Source organism: Arachis stenosperma, chromosome 1 (assembly GCF_014773155.1).
Source record: "Arachis stenosperma cultivar V10309 chromosome 1, arast.V10309.gnm1.PFL2, whole genome shotgun sequence".
Taxonomy (NCBI): domain Eukaryota; kingdom Viridiplantae; phylum Streptophyta; class Magnoliopsida; order Fabales; family Fabaceae; genus Arachis; species Arachis stenosperma.
Genome location: NC_080377.1, coordinates 23404030 through 23422199, shown reverse-complemented (window position 1 = coordinate 23422199; position 18170 = coordinate 23404030). Strand labels below are relative to the sequence as shown.

Here is an 18170-nt window from a genome sequence, read left to right as displayed (position 1 = left end):
GGTGTAATTTTGTATGCGCACTCCTTGGTAACCGTTCTCGCTCTTAGACTTAATAAACATTTACTCATTAATTCTTCACATGGTGGAAGCCCTCAACTTCTCCACTTATGTAACCGTTCGATTCACTTACTGTGAGCGTCCTTTCAATTTCTCCTTCGAATATCCATTCGACTAAACCCACTCGATTTAATAACGTGTCCGAAATCGAGCTTGTGTCGAGTAACTCTCAACTTATACCTGCACGTGCACTTTTAAACATTTCGATCTCAGTCATTCCAATCGAAATATTTTTCGACCAACAAAGAGAAGTAAAGTGAGTGAAAGAATGAGAGAGCTAAAAAGAGAGAGAGGATGAAAGAACTTATTAATTTTAAAAAGAAATATTTGATTTCAATTACAATAAAAGAATAACATATGATATATTTTGATTATAAAATTAATAATATATAATAGATATAATAGATTCTCTGATTTTAGAATTTTATAATAAAAAAATGAAGTCCTACTTTCTTTTTTCATTTTATATTTTTATTTTTTCAATTTAAAACAAAAAAAAATAAAAATAAAAGTAAAAGTAATAGAAAGATAAAAAAAAACATCTTTTTTTGAGAAGTTACAATTTATATCTCTTTTTAAAAAATCTTTTTTTTTTCCTTAAAAAGAGATGTTTTTCACATAATAAATAAGCAAAAAATACTTTTATCTTATGTTATCCAAACATAATTAATAGATAAAAAGATCTTTTTACATAAGATATCTAAATATAAATTACATTTAATTTTATAAAAGATCTTTTAAAAAAAATGTCATTTAAAAAAAGATTTTATTCAAAAATAGCACCCAAACAAATCCATAATTAATAGATAAAATTTTTTTTACATAAGATATCTAAACTTAAAATCACTTTTATTTTTATAAAAAAATTTTTAAAAAAATATCATTAAAAAAAATCTTTTTAAAGAATGACATTCAAACACACCTATATTATAGTTTTTATTTGTTTGGCGTGTGACTTTTGTTCTGATTTAGTAAAGCATTTTTAGAGAAGGGACATTTTTTTTTTACCAAAATTAATGAATTTTTCTTTTTTTTTTTTTAATTTGGAAAGGCAGACGAAACGAAACAAGGGACACATTTTTCTTTTAAGATTTCTATTTTGTAAAAAGAACTGAAATACTAAAATTTTGAAAAAAAAAAAAAAAAACTAAAATTTTAATAATAGATTTTAAACGAACAAATATAATTGACAGTGTTCCGCTCTCAGTCCAAAACTCCGAATACCTCGAAACAAATATTACCTTAAAGTTTATCTACACGGTTGGAAATTGGAACAGAACACATAATATTTATACCTCATTCTTCTCCGATTCTTCAGAAAACCATTCGGATTGATTCGACTTCTCGCCATGTAAATACTTCAACTTTTTGGCAATTCCCACCATCGCCCACTCATTCCTTCGATTCGGTACATGATTCTTCTTTGTTGCTTTGAACTTTTGGCATTCATCAGAAGTGTAATCTGCTGTTTCTCTTCATATTTGAATGCATGTTATTCTAGTCCATGTTGATATGCTTATTGCTTGAAATTCTTACTCTGTTAAATGTATGCAATGATGTCATTGCAATTTTGTTAGCTCAATTTGAATTTAATCAAGTCAATAAATTTGAAGCTGAGAAAATAGCACACTCAGGGTTTGTGATTCCACATAATGCATGATCCTCAGACCACTGCAGGCTGTGTTTTATGGATTCTAATTTACACATAAAATTCTGTTTGGAATTAATTGATACTTCAATAGGGCTGTGCTTGGTTGTTTATCTCTTTTTCATGTTTTGAATACCTGTTTTGTTTCATGAGGTCTTACTACATAGGCATTGGAACAATAAAAAGGGCAGCCGAGTTTACTAGTTTAGGTTCCTGAATCAAACTTTTGATTGTAAAGAGCAATCTCTTGTGAGTTTACAAGTTTAGACTTACTACTATTCAAGTTCACATAAGCTTTACTAATTAGGCGAAGTCTTTCATTCGGTTACTTAGCTGTCCGGGTCCAGGTGCTTGTTACAATGTTAAACTTGTAATATGAAAGGTTACTGCAATATGTGCAGTTCTTCTTTTGTTTAATATTGGGTGATGACTACATTTAATCGAAGGGATTTTTGAATTTTGGATCGATGTTTGGGATTTATGCAAATTGTTTTATTTGTTTAATTGATTCATTAGTTCATCATGTGTATGCTGATACGTTGTGTTGATTGTGGTCAGATTTTATCTTGTTCAAAGATGGACTTGTAGAAGAGAGAAACACAGAATTTCCAAGCATCCTTTGGATTATAGAGGCAAACTATCATAAAAATCCAGTTCAATGGGTGCTCCTAAACAGAAATGGACTGCAGAAGAAGAAGCAGCACTTAAAGCTGGAGTAGTCAAACATGGAGCAGGAAAATGGCGCACTATACTTACAGATCCAGAGTTTAGTGCCATCTTGCGCATGCGCTCCAATGTAGACCTCAAGGTAAATCTTTTTAATCTTAGAAGGTTCCAGGGAGTTTCCAAGAAAGGCTGTTTTATTGCTCTTTTAGGTTGGGGATTTCACAACTGCACTTGCCGAACAATTTGTTTTAATAAAACTGCAAAGTTATATTGGATACCTTTGATGACTTGTACATACGATTTGAAATGTAAACAGGATAAATGGAGGAATATAAATGTCACAGCAATATGGGGATCCCGGCAGAAGGCCAAGCTAGCCCTTAAAAAGAACCTACTACTACCAGCCCCTAAAATCGACAACAATCATATGGCCTTGAGTACAGCAGTTCGACATGATGAAAATGTTCTCGAAACTAAGCCCCTAGCAATATGTGGTCTGTCATTGCCATCTCATAATTCAAAACAACAATTATCAAGGTTAGAAAGTTTCCTCTATTTTCTATCTGTTATTTAGACTACAGAAAAAATTTATCATCATGACTGTGGTGTTTGTTTGGTTTGATCTTCCTATTGAAAGCATCTGGACATTGTAAAATTGTAGATGTTACTTCCGTTACAAGTAATTAGTTCCAAGATTATAGGATAAATTTTATGGATGAGATATTTTATTTTTGGCTTGGCTCTACATGATGTTTCTGCACAAAGGATGGCAGATATAAGAATCAAAAAGAATAATTCAATGGTTCATTTCCTTTGCATGAAGTAACATGATTTTTACTTTATTTATTCATGATTTAGATCTGAAGGTTCTGCTATGCTCATATGTATTCCTCGTAGCATGTCATAAGAAAATACCATAAAGAATTAGCAAATCCTTTTATTTCTTTGTTTAAAGAGAAGGAGAGCGTTGGAGCAATGGTTGAGTTGTCTTCGTATGGCCTCAATGTCACGGATTCAAGCTGTGGAAATAGCCACTGATGTAATTATCAGGTTAGGCTGCATATGTTACACCCTTTGGGTGCGACCCTTCCCTGGACCCTACATTAATTCGAGATGCTTCTGCATCGGACTACCCTTTCTTCTTTGTTTAAAGACATAATGCTTCGGTATATTTTTCTTGTCATATACTGGTGTGCATTAATTCTAAATTCAGTTATTGTTGATTACTTGATTTCTATTATATTTAGGGTTTACGTCAGTTACAAATAGCTGATAAATAGTTTTCTTTCTTGATGCCATTTTTCATGACAACATGCCATCTTGTGCTGAAATGGTGAAAAGTATGTAACAATATCCTTGTGAATGGTGGCAGGCTGGATGATCATATATTAGAGGCTATTATCAGTTTGAAGGAGCCAAGGGGTTCTGACAGGAATGCCATTGCTTCATACATAGAGGTATTTCTACTTCATCTTACTTAGTACTATCAATTCTAAACATAACAAGTCCAAGTAACAAATGATCTTCAAAGTTTCCCAGTCTCATGAATTGATTTACATTAGACTTCTCGGTAAATTATTTTATTTTCACTTGATAAACCAAATGATTTCTCTTTTATATATCGAATTGCATATTATATTTCTATTTCAAAATAGATATAACTACGAATGGCCTTGGTTTGAGTTTGTTCTTGCAGAATTAGAAAACTTGGATGCTGACCGAAAATATTTCTCTTGTATGCCCATAAAGTGATATTTTTTCTTATTAGTTGCCTGAAATATCAAACAGGTTTGACATCCGACGCAAAAGACCTGGCAAAACGCATTAGAAAACTGGAGTCCTTTCTATGTATATAAACATTTCTTTTTTGAAAATACTTTGCATGTGCTCTCCCCTTTCAAGTTAGAAACTGTTAATTTTTCTCTACAATGGTTCACAAAAGCATAGCAAAGTTCAACCAATCATACTATGCTTCATTCATCTGATCTTGTCTTCTCAAATAACCTGTGACTTAACTTTAAAACATCAGTGAATACTGATGACATTTGCAATCTGATGTCTGTTTACATGCACCATCTCATCAAAAGTAATGCTAAACCTTCTCATCGCTTCAGGAAAATTATCAATCTCCTACAAACCTTGGAAAGTTACTGCGAACAAGACTGAAGCATATGGTGGATATTGGCAAAATAATCAAGGTAATTCTGCTATGAATATTAGAAACGAACCATCAATTGATTCGGTTAGATTACTTGGTCACTGGTTCATGAAGTGGGTCACTGGTTGAATTGGTTGACCTATTCATAATTAAATATATATATAAAATTATCAAAAAATAAAATTAAAATCTAAATGCATAAGGAGTTGATCCTTGTTCTTTAAATATATAAAAATTAATTCCTTCAATATATAAAAATATAGTTTAGTTTCATTTGTGTAATATATTTAACATAAAGCATTCTATATACAAATTAGAATTTGATTTATCTTATCTTATGTATTATATAATAGAAGTTAAAATATATTACAAGGAGACTAGCATATTGGCAGTTGGCTCCTCTACCAAAACTCCCATTTTAACACACTCAATTGACAAGTAGTCAAATTCAATATTGATAAGGGTGTTTTTTTTTCTTTTCTCTTTTCGTTTTTTTTTTAATCCTATTGACAGGTACAACAGAGGTACAAGATTAGTCCAAGTTCGACAGGCTCTGAGAAAAGAAGATACTCTTCTTCCACTTTACTGCAGGAAGGGAGGCCCAGAGATTCTCCAGAAGCAGAGAAGAGTCATGATGTCAACATCCTTTCAAAATCCCAAGTTGATGCGGATATATCGAAAGCAAAGAGCATGACAGCTCAAGAGGCAGCTGTGGCAGCTGCAAAGGCAGTTGCAGAGGCAGAAGCCGCCATTGCTGAAGCAGAGTTAGCAGCGAGGGAGGCAGAGGCTGCAGAAGCTGAGGCAGAGGCTGCTCATGTGTTTGCAAAAGCAGCAATGAAGGCACTAAAATGCAAAACATCTCTTATCTGGTAGCTTCCCCACCGAGAAAATATATTTTTGATGCCTGTCAATATGATGGACGTCAAAATTTATAGAAAAATACATTTTTTTTTTCTGTTCAGAATGGTTTTATATCATCCTCATATGCTGGTTCTCCACCCTTTTCAGATAGTCACCTGTATAGAATCTTCATACTTTCTTGGTTTTTTTTAATGAGATTGATCAACATATGGTCATAAATCTTTTTGCAAGTGGTTTAATTTTCCCATAACCAATCATTCCAACTTTTTATCAAGCTGATCACTAAATTCTGAAAATGTCTACTCTGTAACTTCATCCTTTATCTTTCCAATATCTAGGATACAATTCTTCCCAGGTACTTTCTATAGTGCCTTGAATTGTAAAGATTTTGGTGCCCCTTTTAAGTGCACCGCCACCAGCAACAAAAGCCCAAGTGGCATATAGAATTCCAGGTCATGCATGTATCTTACATTCTTACTCTTAAGATTTGTTGTTATGTCTTCTTCTAACCAATTCGCCATGAGAAAATTTGATAAAACTAACTAGACATGCATCCCTTCATTGACAATGCTTTCTTCTTTTATAAACACCAAAATTTCACCACCTACCTTCGCTTGGGGATCAATCTTTTCTTGAGCGCATCCTCTCGGTCAACTCCAGAACCTTATGCAGCTACAACCATAACATGAATCCAAAACTAAAATGGATTAAACCTGATATTGGGCAGTTGGAAGGTCCAAGCAAGATCCGAGACAAATGATGTTGAAACCCTTTGCCATAAAAATGGTCTGAGCTGATCGCCAGGTGTCTTGGCATTGTTGGCAGCCCTATATCATTGGTCAAGCCGGGAGTAGGCTACCAAAGAGAATGAATCTTCTTAATTTTTTTTTATTTGAGAGGGTAAAGTGTGATCTCTCACTATTAATTTTATAAATAAAAAAAATTGAGAGGATCTATTTTCTACTACCAAAGGGTTCGTCCAAGAGTTGAATGAGATAGTGGTGTAGTGGCTTTGGCGATGGCAACTCTAATCTTGTGAATGTGAGCAATATGATGTAGACATATGAATATTGTTGAGTTTAGAGTTAAAATAAAAAATATCTAATAATGACACATTGGTTGGGTTATAAACTAATAGCTAAATTGTTAGTAAGGTTTCATGCAGGTTTGATGAGTTTGGAAAACTCTTATTTAATTTTGATGATGAACAAACATTATTAAATATTTAATTACAAAATTATTAATTTGATCTTAATTCATATTTGCTTAATTAATAATTTTGTTGTGCAGATTTTGTGTTGGGCCAAAAATGAAATTCTAGTTTAAGCCCAATTATAAGCCTTGCTACATGCTTCTCATGCTATGAAGCTGAATTATTAATTGGGCCAGAATGAATGTTATTGATGCAAGCCCAAATGAATGCTTTCTTATGTGCTCAATGTATGATCCGAAAAAATATTCATCAGGAAAGCAAATGTTATTAATTTGGGCCAAATTAAATTCCAATGCTACAAAGCCCAATCTTGTTGATGAATGTTTTCAAACTTGGTCCGAAACCAAGATGAAAAGAGAAAGCAAAAATGCTTCCAACGGAACTCCTTTGCCCATCATGATGGATTTCAAAAATTATTAAGAGAAGTTAAAGCATGGGAACTATGAGAGAGATTGTGTCATTGATTTGATTGAAAGAATTAATGCTGCATGCTAAACCACTAGGGAAGTAAAAGCACTTTCACTTGAATTGTTTAACTCGTTTAATTACTTTCCTTCCAAGTTTATTCTCTCTCATCTCTTTCTCTCTTCTCTTCGGTCATGTCACAGCAACCATGGAAGCTACGTTAAGCTACCAAAAGGAAAAAGAAGAAGTTGCATGCATCAAGGCCATCAAGTTAATGATGGCAAGAAAAAGAAAACCAAAAGTATGTAGTGGCTGAGAAAATCACCAAATGTGGTAAGATTTGGTGAGGTAATCTCGGATCCTTCATACTCAAAAAGAAGGAAGAAGATTCGGCCAGCAAGGGAGATTCTTGAAGCATGGCTTGTCTTTGATTCTGCTCAACCACCACAGGAAGTAGCTAGAGTGGCGAAGTGATGGAAGAGGAAGAGATTGAAGCAGATGAAGTCATCATCATCATGAAGCATCAAGGGCCAGAAATCCATCTTGGAGAGGAAGCCAAGGATAGAGCGCTCGGATTGATGAAGAGTGATGATCAAGAAAGGACTAGAGGTAATTGCATGTTGGGTTTTGCATGGTTATCTCTTCTCTCTCTATGTGGCCGAACCGGTTCTGTTTCTTGAAGGAGGAAGAAGTTGGTTTGGGTGTTGGCTTCAAGTGTGGAGGCTTCCCTCTTCTATAAAAAGAGAGAACAGCCACTGTTTGGAGCAAGGAGAAAATTTGAGAGTGCAAGGCACAGAGTTCTCAGAGCTACCTGAGCTAACAGATTTCTCTTCTCCTTCAATGTTTTCTGTTTAGTATTTTTCTGTTTAATTTTGTCATGTCTTGAGTCTCATGGAAAAAGGCAAACAGTGAGGTTTGTATGAAAAAGCCATAGAGCGGAAAAAGGCAGAGAGTGCAAAATTAAAAAAAAAAGTCATAGATGTCTTAGAGTTCCTTTGTTCATCTATGTTGTGTTTCATGATTCTGTGGGAATCCCCTTGTAAGTTGGGTTAGCACTTTACAATTTGTAATCTGGATGATTATAGTGAAATTCCATCATTGTTGTGATGGAGACTGGATGTAGGCTGCACTGCACTTAGCAGCTGAACCAGGATATATCTGGGTGTAATCTTCTCTCTCTCTTCCTACCTCAATTCTGTTTTTACTGTTCAGATGAAAAATAAAAAATGTCTCGTGCCAAGTGACGAGACAAAATGAAAATGTCTCGTGGCTAGGGATGAGCTAAAAACAGAAAAGTCTCCTCTAAGTCCAGCAAGTGTTAGCAAGCAAAAAGGGGGCTAAGATTCAACCCCCCTTCTCTTAGCCACTGAAACCATCAAGGTTAATTAGGGAAGGCACCCTTTTTGCTTCTGTCTTATTTTCGTCACGGATTTCTGTTTATTTTTTCTTACAGGAGAAGTATATATATATATATATATATATATATATATATATATATATATTGTGCATATGGATATTAAGTTTTACTATTTTTTTATTAAAAAAATTAACACAATCAAAATAAAATTTAATACAATTCAACCAAATGTATCAATTAAATACAATCTAAATACAAATTCAACATAATCAACATATACACAATTTTCAACATACAAAATAAAATAAAATGAGAATAAAAAATTCTAACAAAATAATATAATAATTCTTAATAGGATGAATTAGGGTTACTTAAGGACATTTAAGTAATTTTTTTTGTCTTCTAACAACTTACTATTTTTTTTCCGAAGCACTTGATTTGCTTTCTGTGAATCTACCACCTCCACATGCAGAACTGCTATTTTTGCCTTCAATGTATTCTCTTTTTCTTCTCCATTGGTTACTTCAGAACTTAGTTGCTTGTTCATCTCTGATGCGTGAGCATCTTATCTATCTTTTCTTAGTGAATTTACACTTAAATTATTGAGTTTAATTAAAAATTAATTATATTTTAACCACTATGGATGCTATTTTGAGTCTTGGGTAATTTTATTTATTTCAGGTAGCATTCGGCTAGATTTGATGGAGTTTCCGCAGCACAAGAATTAAAGGAGATAGCTGCGAGGAGCGACGCGCACGCGTGCGCGTGATCTGGAAGTATCCATGGCGACGCGTACGCGTGACTGACGCGTACGCATGATTTGAAGATTTGCTCCACGACGCGTCCGCGTGACTGACGCGTACGCGTGATTTGAAGATTTGCTCCACGACGCGTCCGCATGACCGACGCGTCCGCGCGACTTGCGAAGAAGACCAGCGATGTGTACGCGTGACTGACGCGTACGCGTGATGTGCGCGATCTGCAGAATTTACAGAAATAGCTGACGTGGATTTTGGGCCGCCTTTTTGAACCAGTTTTCAGCCCAGAAAACACAAATTAGAAGCTGCAAAATGGACAAAGCAAGTGGTCCCCACCCATCAGCTGAAGACTTGTTAATTAATTTGAATTTAAATTCAAATCTTATCTTTTAGGAAAAGATATTATTTTTTATTTTTAGATAATTAGATTTTAAATTTATTAGGATTAGTTATAAATAGGAACTCTGTATATTTAGACAGGGATATACACACATTGTTACCAGAACCCTTATTTTTCCTCTCTGAACCATGAGCAACTAATCCTTTATTGTTAAGGTTAGGAGCTCTGTCTATTTTCATGGATTGATTTGTTTGATCTTTTTAATTTAATTCATGTCTTGATTTATATTTCAATAAGTGTTTTCGTTCTTTATTTTATGAATATGGGTGGAACGGAAGTATGACCTATATTCTAATTGAGTTCTTGTAAAACTTGGAAAAGCTCTTTACTTGAACAACAACTTGAAAACATATTATACTGAATTTTTAATTGTTTGTATTTAACGGGATACGTGACATATAATCCCCTTATTTGTGGATAATTAGGATTCTTTTGGCATATAAACTAGAAATTGATCATCACCCTCTAATTGGAATTAATTGACCAAGAAATTGACAATTAATGAATTTTAGAGGAGACTAGGAAGGTCTAAAGAATTATGGTCTAGTCACATATAGTTTGCCATGAAATTAAATCTTACATGATTAAATTAATTAGTAATAAAAGTTAATCTGAAAATTAGATAACTCTGAAACCTTAACAGTTTTTTCCATATTTTATTCCCAATTTATTTATTTGTCTATACTTTTGATATTCTGAATTCGAACTTAAAACTTTTGAACATCTCAAAACCAATTTCTGCATGCCTAACTAAGCCAATCAATCAATCATTGTTTCTTGATCCATCAATCCTCGTAGGATCGACCCTTACTCACCTAAGGTATTACTTGATACGACCCGGTGCACTTGTCGGTTAGTTTGTGGGTTGTAAAATAGCGCACCAATCTCCTGAAGTTCAACCTTGTCTTTCTACAGCATAGTATTCTGTTCTCTCATGTGCTCAGGCTCTTGATTCGGTGTCTTTTTGTCTGACTCCAATTTTTCTCCCTTAGACTGATGTTAACAAAGTGAAGATTTGAGGGTAGAATTCTCAACAAGCAGCTGCTGCTTCTCCTCTTGGCTTCTCACAACAGAACTTTTCAATCCCTCAATGCTACCAAAATATGCAATATTGGTATTTCCCCCTTGCTTGTTACCTTTATCATGCTCAAAATCTGGATCAATCTGAAGAGCCCCACAAACTTGATGAATACACATTTTGAACTTTCTAATTTCATGTAACAAAAACTCTACCTCCATCAGTTGCATAAGATTTTTATTATCCAACTCTGAGATAACTTCATCAGAAAATTTAGATGCCTCAACAAGCTTTTCACATTCAATTAATAAGGCCAAGTTGTTCTGCTTCAAATCTTCTATAGAACTTTTGCAATGAAGTTTGCATGGGTTGAAGAGAATCCGTTTAGTAGAAAGATAAATGAAAAATATTATATAAAGTGACCATTAGTGAGGAAAGCATTTCATGTACACAACATCTACCATAAACAGAAAATAGTAATTTGGTAAGAACCTAATTACCTTTGGGGTTCTAGTTGTACCACTTGTATAGCAAATAGTTGCAACATCATCAACAATGATAGTTAACTTACTAAAAACATAACTCGGTTGTTTGCATCTAATTTTTCTATATATAAAGAGGATTCGGGGACCCCCTAAAATATTCCTTCTTTATATACCCAAGACTTGAACTAACACCATTGATTAAGAGACCAAAGTACTTACCGAGATCAATATAACATTTGTGTATTATTACAGACATTGAAATAAAAAAGGGTGGATTGATTGGCTCAGTAATTATAATGCTCCTTCAATTCTAGATAGGAGATCTGTTGAATACACTGATATAATGGAGCTAACTCAACATAATATTGGTAACATGTTTTGAAAAAAGTGAAATTTTAGTCAATTTCTTTGAATATATTATTATTGAAGGATCAAATAGACCAAGGATTCCTGTATTTACTCCAAGATGTCTAACAAGAAAACCTTGATAGAATCCAATTAATCCATATGCTAACTACAAAAGAAATGTCATCATAATAACAAATCTAAGAAAAGATATTCCCTTACAAGTTAGAACATTCCACTCAATCTAAAGAGACCATGCAAACCATATCTAAGTAACACTTTACACTCCTTGCTCCTACCAAAATCTCTGAAAATTATCTAAATAAACTGGTCCAAATTGTAGGGCATATCTTAGTTCACCAAATAGACAACAGTAACATGACGAGTAGAGATAAAAGGATAAGAAGAAAAAGTTCTCCCGCAAGATCCTACTCCTACCCTAACTCCATTTTAGTTTAACCAAGTTGAGAATATTTAGCCATAAAAATTACAGTTGGCAATATAAAAAAATCGCCTGAGACCTATGAGCTTCAAATTATGGTTTAACTAAGGTTACTAAGGCTGCATCTTTCTTCATGACATTAATCATAGCAGGCATGACCTATGAAGAGAATAAAAGAATGTTAGTGGGTCAAAAAGGCCAACCATGCAGGTTATTCTCAAAAAGATCAGTAGAAAACTAAAACTTATCCTAGATGATCCATGCTTCACTTGATTTTCTAGTTGAGAGAGTGAAGTAGTCAGCCATAAAAAAATCTAGTGGTCCATCAATAAGATACCAATCTAATGTCATTCTTGTGCAAATAAAATATACTCAAACTATTCATAGGATTTACATAAGAGTTAACATCAAGTCACCAGTGATGCGAATTTCTATGAAGCAAAATACAAGTCAACAATGCAATTTCAAATTCTGGAAATTTAGGAGCTGAGAACAGCTCTGAATTACCAATGTGATAATTGAATTGGAAGATTATAATAGTTAACAATTGGTGCATCAACCATGGCAAAATTTGGAATATCCATTTTTCTAAAGTAGTTTTGAACAACAAATGCAAATGTACAAGTTCCTGCTTTAAAAATAACAAATTTTGACCTGATGGCTGATTGTAACACCCTACCCTTCAAAGCCTTATGCTTAAGTTATAATTCAATGAGGGTTTGGTGTTACGACACAAGGCTGAGATATAATTACTCATGTATAGAAAGAAATATCAAACTAGAAGCCTGTAAAAAAATTTAAACCTTGGATAAATGGCAATTCGTCAATTGTTCACACTCGATAACATGCATAAGTGCGTTGGAAAGCAGAAGATCAAAAGCTTAAGAAAGGAATAAGAGTAAAGATACATATATAAGTATATATAAATATCTACTAGTCTCGGCTCACGAAGATTAAGCCAGCTAGGGTTACAACAGTAAAACAGTTTATATACATAACTTATCTCTCCAAGAATACATCATAAGCATCTAAAGGCAAGTCTTTAAAATAAATATATCATATAAATTTTTTCAAAAGAATGAGAGATTCTAACACCAAAACAGAAGAAAAAGTCTTCTTCGCCATCTTTTAGATAAAACTCTCACTCACTGAGGAGAGCTGGGACTTGTATCTGAAAAATAGAAATAATATATAGGTGAGAATCTAAACCACCGGTGTTTCCAGTAGGGTAAAAGTGTCGAATCGATACAATATAAGGTAACAGGAACTCTCAAGAAAATCTTAATCTTCAAAGTTTCATTGATCCAAGCCTAAGGCTCTCACTAAACCAGAAAATGACAACTTACCTAAGAGATTCTAATCTATCCATTTATTCTCAATTTTTCACAAACTTCCAATCACCACATCAGGAACAACCCTCAGCATCACCACTGCTGGCTAAAGGAATCTCTCAGTTGTTCAAATACATACAAAGTAATACAGGGAATACACAAGTAGAGAGAACATATAAAATAATTAGATCAAATAGTATATAAATACAATTATTCAACAAGGCATGCTAAATACAAGATGCACACCTAATCGATACACACAAATACAAATGATGCATGTCTGTCCTATGGCCAATAAGCTCATCTATTGGTTATACAGACAAATCTGATATGTCCAGTAGCAAACCCTGGACAGTCCCTCGGTGCGCGCATCCCAAAGAGGTATTCACTTTTCTTGTGAGAATAATCCGAAAAGGTCTATGTGTCCGTCCACATCTTGAGACGGAGGGTCAACAAAGTCTCAAATCTCAACTCAGAGCAAGTGGGGTGAACCATTGCATCTACCCAGGGAGTTTCAATCTCAACTTGGAACAAGTGGGGTGAACCACTACATCTACCCAGAGAGTTCTAATTTCAACATGAAGCAAGTGGGGTAAATCACTGCATCTACAAAGGGAGGTATTCATATTAATCAAACGTATCTCCATCATTCCATCACATAAATTCATTCATTCAATCACTTCTAACTCATTTCGACTCAATAATTTCCTTTCCAACACTTTCTACTCTCTAATTCACCGTCTCTATACTCATTATAGAAGTTATGAAAGTTTACAAGCTTGCCGAAAAAGCCAAACAGTCAAAAATAGAGTTTAAATGAGAAAATAGGACTTGTGCATACGTATCACCCCTGTGCATACGCACAAATCAGAAGTGCATCCTAGCTTGTGCGTACGCATGACCAGTTGTGCGCACAAAACAGCTTGTAAAATTCCTTCGTGCATGCACACACCCCTTGTGCATACGCACGACCTTTGACACCCATTCTAACCTGTGCGTGTGCACAACCATGTGTGTTTACACACATACCAAAAATTTTGGTTTTTCTGCAAACTCTCAAATTTTAGATTTTTATACCCAATTTCAAACTCTCATAACTTCTCTACAATTGTCCAATTTTCTTCATTCTTAATCCGATTTAAAGATCTCATCACCACCTTTAATTTAAGATAAATTTCATCCGAATCCAAACTCTGAGCGCCAAATTATGGCCTATCTAAGTTTGCTAAAAATCTGATTTTACCAAATTCACACAATCATTCAATTTCATCCATTCTCAATTCAATTCAAGCCTAAACTATTTCAAAACCATTTCTACATATTCCAAATACTCATTTATCAATCCTTAACCCTTCCAAGTCTAAGGCTCAATTTGGATAAATAACTTAATTAAGTTCTTTTTAAAAAAATAGTTTAAACAATAAATGACCATATTAAAAGTAGCTTATAAATAAGTTATTTTGTGTTTGAATTTTTAGTTCTAAAAGTATTTATTTTATAAAAATATGATAAAAAGTAGTAGTATTATGAGAGAATTTATTTTTTTAACTTCTCTATAAACTCCTAAACAGTTTCTTAGAAAGCCGCAATTTAGTTTTAAAAATAGCATCAGTCATTAATACTACTACTTTTCATAAGTCAAAAATTAAAAAAAAATTACTTTTAAAGATTTCCAAACGGGTCCTAAATCAACTAACTTCCAACTTATTTAACACATCCATCAACTATATCCATTTTATAACAGCCACACACAACACTCATATATCTAAATTTACCATCAATCAAGAATCAATCATTTCATTAGCATATAACAATTCATACCACTTACCTCCACTTACCAAATAGGGAATTCCTCACCCTATCACGGTCTTCGACCCAATTTTTTCATCAAATCAACATCATAATCAATAACACCATCCAATTCACAATATCACAACCAATTGAATCATGCAATTATCCAATAAATTATAATTTTTATTAAACTAAACAATCAACCACAACAATTCAACAATAATCCTAAGGTCACTAGCCTAGAACTTCATGTCACATTACATGGTATTTACCCGAAACTTAAACCCATACCTTAATGTCGCAAATTTCAAGCTTTTCTTTCCAAGCTTCAAATTGACTCACACTAATATCCAAGTTTAAATTCCACAAATCTATTAAATCAGGCTTCCAATTACTCAATCTAACACCATATTATATAATTTATCACAATGTCAAAACTAAGACTCATATAAATTGATGAACCAAGAGGGTAAAAGGAGTTTTTACCTTTATCCACTAAAATTAGTGATGGAAACCACCAAGAACACAAGCTAGAAAAATCCTATAACATCAAAATCACCAAAAATCCTCAATACCTAAGCTCAAAATACAAAATTAGATTTGAATAAGAAACTAGAGTTGGGATTTTGAGTTACTCACCAAACTAATTAGATAGAATTGAAGAGGAGGAGATAACTTCGCATGGCCACAAACGGTACGGCGATCGAAGCTCCAGAGCAAAAGTTATGGTGGATTGAAGTTTGAAGTGAATAGTGGAGGCTAGGATTTTGTTCTTCCTTCCTTCCCTCTTCTTTCAGCTGCTCACTCTCTAAAATGAGGGTGTGGTGTGCTGAAATGCTCTAAGTGGAGAGCTTATATATATGTGTTTGGGTTTTGGGCCCAACATGGTCCCGTTTGGTGATTTTTGGCTCGTTTGACCCAACTTTGAGCCAAAACTTTTAAAATAAGTGTCTGATTTTCTATTTTAAATATTTTTCTCATCATCTCTTCACTTTCAATTTTTCTCACTCACAATACCAGACAGACTTACGCCGGTACAAAAAATTTTAACGCCAGTACGCATTTTTTCCAAAATAATTATATTTTTGCGCTTAATTTAATTTTTTAAATTTAAATTTTGCTGTTAAATTTTTAAATTATAAATTCTAATATTTTTACATATTCCGGATGTCTTAATTCCAATTAATGCAGTTTTAATTAATTAATTTACTTAATTTAATTTTCTCGAGTTTTACATTTACGCTTGTCTACTTTCAAAGTGTGCACAAAATTTAGCTTCCATACCATTTTTAACTTTATAACATAGGATCATAACATATCTAACATGTAAATCTCGGATAATTAGTGAGTAATTAAATTATAAATTAATTATTATTTAAATAAAATAGAAAATTTAATTTTATAGTTTAATGAGAAAAAAATAATTATAATATAAATTTTAACATTAATTTTAAAAGTTTTGCCCCAAAATTAAGCCAAACGGGCCAAACCGAACGAATCGAGCTCATAATGGGCCCAAGACCCAACCAACCCATCAACACTTAAGAGCATTAGCTCTTTTTTCCCTAAATTAAAGGGAAACACGCTAGGAATATTTAGGAAAAAGGCAAGAACATAATACGGAGTTTCGATCACCGCATCGTTTGTGGCCACACGACCATTGCGTCGAGCTCTACAAAGCCCAGTACCAAATTGGCAAGGAAATCTCAATCCTACTCTCAATATCTCCTTCCCCTAATTTTAAAAATTTGATAATTGGGTGTTGAGATTTTTGGTTGTTTTGATGTTCTAGGATCAAATTAATTTAAGAAAATTAGTGGGTCTTGTTCAATTAATGCATGAATAAGGTACGAACCTCAAACCCCTTGTAGATTATTGAATCAATAAGCTTTGATGTTGATTATGGTGACATGTTGTGAAGATAGATTGAAATATGTTGAATTGAAGTCCATTGGCGATATTGAAAGTTGGAGATTGAAACTTGGAGGCTGAAAATTCGTTTGGAGAGGCTTTGAAGCTATTGACTCTTGAAAAATAGTGGTATTAAGGTGTCTTTGGATTAGGAAGAAATCGGCCAAGTTATGATTTTGATTTCTCGTAGGTAATATATAATATTTCCTGAAAACGTAGGCTAGACGATCATAGGATAGGTTGAAATGTGTAACTATATCAATGTTTAGTAACCTTGATAGAAATATGGAATTATGTTGAAAATGAGTTAACGAATACTGATATTTTTATTGTTGATGTTAATGTTTGATGATAATAATGAACTATGATGAGTTATGTTGTATGATTTTTGGTGTTTAGAGTATAATTCAATATAATGGGGAAAATGATGTGAAGGAGAAGAGATGGAATAGTTGTAATCTTAATGTATACACAATGGGTATTGTTTTGAAGAGGGAATATTGGTTTGAAATGAAATGTGGTAAAAATGGAGGTTTAGCAAATTTTGTGAAAATATTAATTTTGATCCAACTTTGCTGGGTCATAACCTGACTTCCGTACCTCCAAACATTTTTAAACTTGATTTAAATGAAAATTAGATCCGTGAAGTTTATGCCGTTTGAAAAATGGACTAAAAATAATTTTTAACAAAAAAGTTATGCTCATCAGAAGTTTGGTGTGTAAAAGTACTTTTGCAGATACCTAGACAACGCAATGATTGAGGTCCGTTCCACTTGTTCTAGGTTAGTGATTGTGACGCTTGGATAGTAGCAGCAGTAGTGGACTATTCTACTTGATCCAGGTTGAGCTTTTAAACACCCTCCTGAGTAGTAGCAGCAGTAGTGGTTTATTTCACTTGCTCTGGGTTAAGTGGGTAGTAGCAAGGGGGTTATGGCTCAGGCCCACTTGCTGCGCAATGGGTGTTTCTGTCAAAGGTTAGCTACCAACACATGTCGGATTGGCTTTATAACCAACAAGTGATATCATCAGTCATAGGACAGGCATATGTCATATATATTCGTTTGTTTTATTTGAGCTTGCATTACTTGGGTTTGCCTATTTGATTTACTATGCCTAATTGTTATATATTCTACCTGCTGTATATGTATTCTATCTGTGTTTTCTTTGTCTGTATTGTATGTCTGTGCAATTGAGAGGCTTCTTGTCCGGCGGAAGAGTGACGAGGACAGTTCCACCAGAGTTTTGGAGGATTGGAGAGAAGTGAGAATTGAGGGGTTAAGTTAGAATTGGATTAGAGCCTAAATGCTTTAGATAACCTACCTTG

The 18170-nt window shown here is 33.7% G+C and overlaps 1 protein-coding gene across 1 annotated transcript; it reads left to right on the top strand.

Annotated features, from left to right (window-relative positions):
• The first annotated feature begins 1280 nt into the window (after nt 1-1280).
• Nucleotides 1281-6311, top strand: LOC130936569 (telomere repeat-binding factor 2-like). Its single transcript, XM_057866662.1, has 6 exons — nt 1281-1465; nt 2264-2513; nt 2688-2908; nt 3744-3828; nt 4486-4569; nt 5043-6311. Exons 2-6 carry the CDS (start codon nt 2364-2366, stop codon nt 5400-5402), a joined length of 900 nt encoding a protein of 299 aa, XP_057722645.1. The 5' UTR covers nt 1281-1465; nt 2264-2363; the 3' UTR covers nt 5403-6311.
• The last annotated feature ends 11859 nt before the right edge of the window (nt 6312-18170 follow it).

Excerpts from the sequence above, each read along its gene's own strand:
- LOC130936569 (XM_057866662.1), top strand. The coding sequence starts at position 2,364 with ATGGGTGCTCCTAAACAGAAATGGACTGCAGAAGAAGAAGCAGCACTT. Across the intron at positions 2,909-3,743 it reads TCAAAACAACAATTATCAAG|GCTGGATGATCATATATTAG; the intron begins GTTAGAAAGTTT and ends GAATGGTGGCAG. Across the intron at positions 3,829-4,485 it reads CCATTGCTTCATACATAGAG|GAAAATTATCAATCTCCTAC; the intron begins GTATTTCTACTT and ends TCATCGCTTCAG.